The sequence below is a fragment of the Mandrillus leucophaeus genome, unplaced genomic scaffold, assembly GCF_000951045.1.
Source record: "Mandrillus leucophaeus isolate KB7577 unplaced genomic scaffold, Mleu.le_1.0 Scaffold14, whole genome shotgun sequence".
NCBI lineage: Eukaryota > Metazoa > Chordata > Mammalia > Primates > Cercopithecidae > Mandrillus > Mandrillus leucophaeus.
The window spans coordinates 2291453-2299567 of NW_012101365.1; the positions used below are offsets into that span (position 1 = coordinate 2291453).

An 8115-nucleotide genomic window follows, 5' to 3' on the forward strand; every position below is an offset into this window, starting at 1 on the left:
AAAAAAAAAAAAAAAGGAAAAAAAAAAGAAAAGACATAAAGTAATGGAAGTAAAGAAACTTTTATTATTATTTCAACAATCTTAGAAATTCTTAATATGTGCCCTTGCGTCATGTGACACATATCAATACTGTAGTCTAATTCATTTCAGACTCTTGTAGCATATCCTATTAATGGTTGAAATGTCAGCCATGATACATCCCTTCATTTCCTCAAAGCTGCATATTCCAATGTGAGTATTATAGGCTTTTTTGTTTTTTGATAATCAAGAGTCTCACTCTGTTGCCCATCATGGAGTGCTGTGGCATAGTCATGGCTTACTGCAGCCTCAAATTCCTGGGCTCAAGCAGTCCACTTCAGTCTCCCAAGTAGCTGGGATTACAGGCATGCACCGTCACATGCAACTGATTTTTATTTTCTTTTATAGAGACAGGGTATTACTATGTTCCCCAGGCTGGTTTTGAACTCCTGGGCTCAAGTGATCCTCCTGCCTCTACCTCCCAAAGTGCTGGGATTACAGGCATGAGCCATCTTGCCTGGCTGAATATTATATGTTTATATAAAACTTTGTTACTGAGTAATATATTTTTAAAATATTTGATTACTTTTGTGTCACACTGTATAATGTTACTGCCAAAAAAGACTAAATCTTCCCCTTATTATGAGATAGTCTCTCTGAATGACATTTTTTGGCATTTTTTAAAACTTTATTGTAAAATAAAACAGAGACAAAGACGATAAATAATTATGTAGCTAAAGTTGAAATAAAAGTGGACACACTTGAAACCATCACTCAGGTTAAGTAACAGAACTTTGTCAGCTACCCCAAAGCTCACTTTGGCCTCCCAAAGTGGTGGGATTACAGGTGTGAGCCACTACACCTGGCCATGTCCTTTCATTTCTTCATAATTTTATGACCCAACTATTTAGGCACCTGGATAATCTTGCCCATTTAAAACAATTTGATGTCTTTTGAGTATCTTTTAGTTTATAGGTTCCTCCTCCATCCCTTTCTTTTCCTTATAATTTGTTTATTGAAGAATCTATCGTTATGATTTGTAGAGTTTCCCTAAGTCTGGATTTTATTGTATTTGTTGCTGTTTTGTAGAGACAGGGTCTTGCTTTGTTGCCCAGGCTGGTCTGGAACTCCTGGGCTTAAAGTGATCCTCCTGCCTCAGCCTCCGAAAATGCTGGGATTACAGATATAAGCCACTCTGCCAGCCTGGATTTCGCTGATTGTATACTAATGGTGCATCTTTCTCTTATTTTCTGCAAATTGGTAGCTGGATTTGGAGGCTTAATTAGACTTAACGTTTTATCCCTTTGGCCAGACCCTTAGGTGTTGTATTCTTACATTATGAGGTACATAAATATCTAGTAGTTTGTCTTTCTGTGATGTTAGCAGTTATTGACACTTAGTAGCTAGATCTATCAATTCACTCAGAATTATGGTGATATTTTAATCATTTATTTTTCTCTTACTAGTTGGATTACCTTTATAAAGAGCCACTTTCTGTTACCTATATTTGGTTGCCCAGTGGCACATGAACCACATTTTAAGATAAGTATATTATCTTAAAATAATATACTTTTGGGCCGGGCGTGGTGGCTCACACCTGTAATCCCAGCACTTTGGGAGGCTGAGGCAGGTGGATCATGAGTTCAGGAGATCGAGACCATCCTGGCCAACACGGTGAAACCCCCTGTCTCTACTAAAAATACAAAAAGTTAGCCGGGCATGGTGGCGGGCGCCTGTAGTCCCAGCTATTCAGGAGGCTGAGGCAGGAGAATGGTGTGAACCTGGGAGGCAGAGCTTGCAGTGAGCTGAGATCGAGCCACTGCACTGCAGCCTGAGCAACAGAGCAAGACTCCATCTCAAAAAAATAAAAATAAAATAAAATAAAATAAAATAATATACTTTTATGTTAGGAATCCCTAGAAAGACTTAAGTTTAAACAGAACCTCTTGGTGCTGAAAAGGAGCATGATAAATCTGGAGAAATTAATGGATACATTTATTTGATGAATACTTATGGAGTACGTATTCTGAGCCAAGCATAATGCTAGCTATTGGGGTACGATGGTGAATAGATCAATCCAGTGGGGGATTATGATAGCTATGAAAGAGATGTTTCAGGGGACCTAATTTAAATCAGTGGCTCAAAAAGACTTCTCTAAGAAAGTATCCTTAACTTGAATAAGGAAGAATGAGTAGAAATTAGTCAGGCAAAGAGAGAAAGGAAGTTTTCAGTCAGAGAGGACATTGTATGAGTGGTGTTTTACTGAGAAAAAGCTTGACTTACGGAAAGATGAGGTAAAAAGGGCTATATAGCTAAAACATTGTGAGCTAGGGGGAGAGGAGTAAGAGGCAGATAGGATCCTCATCAAGTGGCAGGGCCTTATAAATAGTGTTAAATATCTTGGGATTTATTTTAGGTATAATACAGAAAATTTCACCCATTGTCTTATGCTAGGTTCTGAGTTTATCTAATATACATCTCTTCAAGACAAATACGCCTTTTTAAGATGACTAATCTGGATAGATTGGAAAGTATAATCATTTTTATTTGATTCCAGCTTTACATAACTATCCTAGATGCCATGTATACAAATTATATTTATTTATTTATTTAGAGACAGAGTCTTGCTGTGTTGCCCAGGCTGGAGTGCAGTGGTACGATCTCAGCTCACTGTAACCTCTGCCTTCTCGGTTCAAGCAATTCTTCTGCCTCAGCCTCCTGAGTAGCTGCGATTACAGGCGTGCGCCACCACGCTTGGCTAACTTTTTTATTTTTAGTAGAGATGGGGTTTCACCATGTTGGCTAGGGTGGTTTCGAACTCCTGACTTCACATGATCCACCCACCTTGGCCTCCCAAAGTACTGGGATTACAGGCATGAGCCACCACACCTGGCCACAAATGATATTTAGATAGAGAAAGAGAGAGAATTCTAAAAGCTAATCTGGTTATGTTCACAGGTGTCTGGAGAAGCCAATGAAACTCAGATTGCAGAAGCACTGAAGCGTTACAGTGAACGGGCATTCTTTGTTCGGGAAGCTCTATTTCATCTTTTTAGTCTGACTCATGTGATGGAAAAAACAAAGCCAGAAATTTTAAAGGTAAGAATAAGAAACTGGATATGAACTTTTTGAAACGATTTCCCTGGGCAGATGATTTTTTGAAGAAAATTGGTGAAAATTTGCATTTAGGGCCAGGCACGGTGGCTCAAGCCTGTAATCCCAGCACTTTGGGAGGCCGAGACGGGCGGATCACGAGGTCAGGAGATCGAGACCATCCTGGCTAACACAACGAAACTCCGTCTCTACTGAAAAATACAAAAAAAAAAAACTAGCCAGGCGAGGTGGCGGGCGCCTGTAGTGCCAGCTACTTGGAAGGCTGAGGCAGGAGAATGGCGTGAACCCAGGAGGCGGAGCTTGCAGTGAGCCGAGATCGGGCCACTGCACTCCAGCCTGGGCGACAGAGCAAGACTCTGTCTCAAAAAAAAAAAAAAAAAAAAAAAAAAATTTGCATTTAGTCTTTTTTTATTATTTATAATATGATTGATGACGTGTGATTTCAATTATTAGCCACAAACGAGAGAGAATATAGTTGTACAATGTTATTGAAGTTTTATAGTAGTCTCATTAAGCATATAAATGTCTTGTACATATTTATCTACCTAAAACCAGTGACCACCATGATATTTTGTCACCAGCTACTGTAGAAAATGAAAGTATATGACTGGGATCAGGACACTGTTTTGTATATTAACCATATGTTGTTTCCCAAATAGATTTTTTTAGAAATACAATATTGGGCCAGGTGTGGTAGTTGATGCCTGTAATCCCAGCACTTCAGGAGGCTGAGACAGATGGGTAGCTTGAGCCCTAGAGTTCGAGACCAGCCTGAGCAACATGGCAAAACCCCATTTCTACAAAAAGTATTAAAAAATACAAAAAAAGAAAGAGAAATAAAGCAAGCAGATATCGAAATTCCACAAGGCACTTTTCCATGCTGTTTAGAACCTACTGTGCATTCTTAACTGATTTACATTACTCCCCAATTAAGTTTAAAAAAAATTTTTTTTAAGTCATAGGGTCTTACTGTGTTCCCCAGGCAAGAGTGCAATGGCTGTTCACAGACCTCAAACTCCTGGGCTCAGGCAATCCTGTCTCAGCCTCCCAAGTAGCTAGGACTACAGGTGTACATCACAGCACCCAGCTATTTTAACCAAGACAGCTTTTGAAGGGCAAGAAAGGAGATTTCTTAATTTTATTGAATGCTTAGGGCAACATTTATCAAAATGTGGTCCTTTGGGCCAGGACACAGTGGCTCACACCTGTAATAACTTTGGGAAGCTGAGGCAGGCAGGTCACCTGGGGCCAGGAGTTCTAGACCAGCCTGACCAACATGGCGAAACCCCATCTCTACTAAAAATACAAAAAATTAGCCGAGTGTGGTAGTGCACGCCAGTAATCCCAGCTACTCAGGAGACTGAGGCATGAGGAACCTGGGAGGCCGAGGTTATGGTGAGCCGAGATCATGCCACTGCACTCCAGCCTGAGCAACAGAGCAAGGTTCTCTCAAAAAAAAAAAAAAAAAAAAAAGGTCCTTTGACCACTACAAGTCTAGGATATTGCTTATTTAAAAAGCATATTTGTGACCAGGCGTGGTGGCTCACCCTTGTAATCCCAGTACTTTGGGAAACCAACGCAGGCAGATCACTTGAGCTCAGGAGTTCAAGGCCCAGCCTGGGCAACATGGCAAAACCCTATCTCTACAAAAATTAGCCAGGTGTGGTGGCACACACCTGTAGTGCCAGCTACGTGGGACACTGAGGCGGGAGAGTTGCTCGAGCCTGGGAGGTAGAGGTTGCAGCGAGCCGAGATCATGCTACCACACTCCAGCCTGGGTGACAGGAGTGAAACCTTGTCTGAAAAAAAAAAAAGATATTTGTAAACCCCACCCCCCAAAATTTAGATTCAGTTGAGCTAGATGAGGCACAGGAATCTGCATTTTAATAAGCCCCCAAGATAATTCCAAGGTAATTCTTATGCACATTCAGTTTTGAAAACCAATGAGCATAGGACTATATTATATTTGGCACCTTGTTTAGTGGGCACAATTCCAAGAGATGGGTTTTATCTTCTGTTTTACAGATTATGAAATTGAGGTTCTGTGACATTAAGTAATAATAAGTCAGTGGCAGAGCCACAACTTGACATCCTACATACCTTAAATTCTGAGAATGAGGTGCTTGGGTAGGAACCAGTAACATTTTAGTCCTTAGGATATTATCACCAACACCTGTCACTCCTTTTATATATATCAGAGGATGTTGGCACTTCGTATATGAATTGTCTTTTTTTTTGGTTTTGATTACTGTGAACTGAGCAACAAAGGACTAGATCTCTAGTCTTGATCTGAAATATTCATTCAGACATTCAGAGAATGATTCGGAGATAAATGAAAGAATATAGGCTATTTATTTATTTATTTATTTATTGAGGTAGCATCTTACTCTGTCACCCATGCTGGAGTGCAGTGGCATGATCATGGTTCACTGCAGCCTTGACCTCCCTCCTGGGCTCAAATGATCCCCCTGCCTCAGCCTCCAGAGTGGCTGGAACTACAAGCGTATAACACCATGCCTGGCTGAATTTTAAAATTTGTTATTATTATTGTTTTTTTTTTTTTTGTAGTGATGGAGACCCACTATGTTGCCCAGGCTGGTCTCAAATTCCTGGGCTCAAGTGATTCTCCCGCCTTGGCCTCCCAGAGTGTTGGGATTATAGGAGTGAGCCACTTTTATTTTATTTTTTTAAAGATAGAGGATCTAGCTGTATTGCCCAGGCTGGAGTGCAGTGGTGCACGATCACAGCTCACTGCAACCTCAAACTCTTGAGCTCAAGCAATCTTCTGCCTCAACCTCCTAAACGTCTGGGACTATAGGTGTGTGCCATCACACCTGGCTAATTTTTAAAATTTTTAAAAATAAATAAATTTATTTATTTATTAGGCTCCAGCAATCCTCCTGCCTAAGCCTCCCGAGTAGCTAGGACTACAGGCCCATGCAACCACACCTGGCTAATTTTGTAGAGACAGGGTCACACTATGTTGCACAAGCTAATTTTTAAAAATTTTTTGTAGAGAGAGGTTCTTGCTGTGTTGCCCAGGCTAGTCTCGAATTCCTGACCTCAAGTGATCCTCCTGCCTTGAGCTCCCAGAGTTCTGTAATTACAGGCATGAGCCACTACACCTAGCCTAGGCAATTGCTTTTTTTTTTTTTTGAGACTGAGTCTCACTCTATTGCCCAGGATGGAGTGCAGTGGCACTATCTCAGCTCACTGCAACCTCCGCCTCCCATGTTCAAGCGATTCTTCTGCCTCAGCCTCCCGAGTAGCTGGGATTATAGGCACCTGCCACCACGCCCGGCTAATTTTTGTATTTTTAGTAGAGACGAGGTTTCACCATGTTGACCAGGCTGGTCTCGAACTCCTGATCTCAAGTGATCCACCTGCCTCGGCCTCCCAAAAGTGCTGGGATTACAGGCATGAGCCACCATGCCTGGCCAAGGCAATTCTTATAGGGAATTTTGCTGCAAAGGAGAGCAAAGAAAAAAGATGGTAATTGTTTGAGTAAGTGAGATTAAAAGAGGAATGTTTTGATTTTTTTTAACAGGAAAAATGTATCTTGTTTATATCCTGATATGAATGATCCAGTACAGAATAAAAAATTGATATAGGAGTAGGAGGGGTGAACAGCTTCCCTTCAGTAGACAAGAAAATAATGATCTAACATATACATGGAGGGATTTGTTTTACAAAGGACCCCAAAAGATTCCTTATGGTAGCAGGCAGGAAGGTGATGTATATATACGTATGCTGGTAAGTAGGATACATGTGGTAATGAGAATCTGAAATTCTTTTCTGGTTGCTTCAGTTTTCTTTTCTTTTCTTTTTTTTTCTCTTTTCCTTAGAGGCAGGGTCTCACTCTGTCCCCCAAGCTGAAGCGCAGTGGCACAACCCTGTCTCTTATACACATCTAGATGTGTATAAGAGACAGATATATACGTATGCTGGTAAGTAGGATACATGTGGTAATGAGAATCTGAAATTCTTTTCTGGTTGCTTCAGTTTTCTTTTCTTTTCTTTTTTTTTCTCTTTTCCTTAGAGGCAGGGTCTCACTCTGTCCCCCAAGCTGAAGCGCAGTGGCACAACCATGACTCACTGCAGGCTCTGCCTCCCAGGGCTCAGGCGATCCTCCCACCTCACCTCTCAAGTAGATGGGACTATAGGCATGCACTACCATGCCCAGCTTCATATATATGTGTGTGTGTGTGTGTGTGTGTATATATATATATATATAGAGAGAGAGAGAGAGAGAGAGAGAGAGAGATGGAGTTTCGCCTTTGTCACCCAGGCTTGAGTGCAATGGTGTGCTCTTGGCTCACTGCAACCTCTGCCTCCTGGGTTAAAGCAGTTGTCCTGCTTCAGTCATCCAAGTAGCTGGGATTACGGGCATGCGCCACCATGCCCAGCTAATTTCTGTGTTTGTTTTTTCTTTCTTTCTTTCTTTTTTTTTCTTTTTTGAGATGGAGTCTCACTCTGTCGCCCAGGCTCTAGTGCAGTGGTGCAATCTCGGCTCACTGCAAGCTCTGCCTCCCAGGTTCACGCCATTCTCCTGCCTCAGCCTCCCAAGTAGCTGGGACTACAGGTGCCTGCCACCACACCCGGCTAATTTTTTGTATTTTTAGTAGAGACAGGGTTTCACCATGTTAGGCAGGATGGTCTCTATCTCCCGACCTCGTGATCCACCCACCTTGACCTCCCAAAGTCCTGGGATTACAGGTGTGAGCCACCGCTCCTGGCACCCAGCAAATTTTTGCACTGTTTTATACAGATGGGGTTTCACCGTGTTGCCCAGGCTGGCAGTTTTCTTAGTGTAGTTGAAAGCAAGATCTTCAGCTGATAGTGAAGAATGGGAAGGATTCGTTGGGGGTTTGAGGTCAGAGGAAAAAGTGAGAAATAGTTGTCTAGGCCAGGGGAAGTGAATGGATTTTTTTTTTTTTTTTTTTTTTTGAGACGGAGTCTCGCTCTGTTGCCCAGCCTGGAGTG

At 41.8% G+C, this 8115-nt stretch overlaps 1 protein-coding gene across 1 annotated transcript in view; it reads left to right on the top strand.

Annotated features, from left to right (window-relative positions):
* ZYG11B (zyg-11 family member B, cell cycle regulator) overlaps positions 1 to 8115 on the top strand; it is a 76277-nt gene that overhangs the window by 21166 nt on the left and 46996 nt on the right. The window contains exon 3 of the mRNA XM_011973774.1: positions 2977 to 3117. Within this exon, the coding sequence (XP_011829164.1) occupies positions 2977 to 3117 (141 nt within the window). The remainder of the gene's footprint in view (positions 1 to 2976; positions 3118 to 8115) is intronic.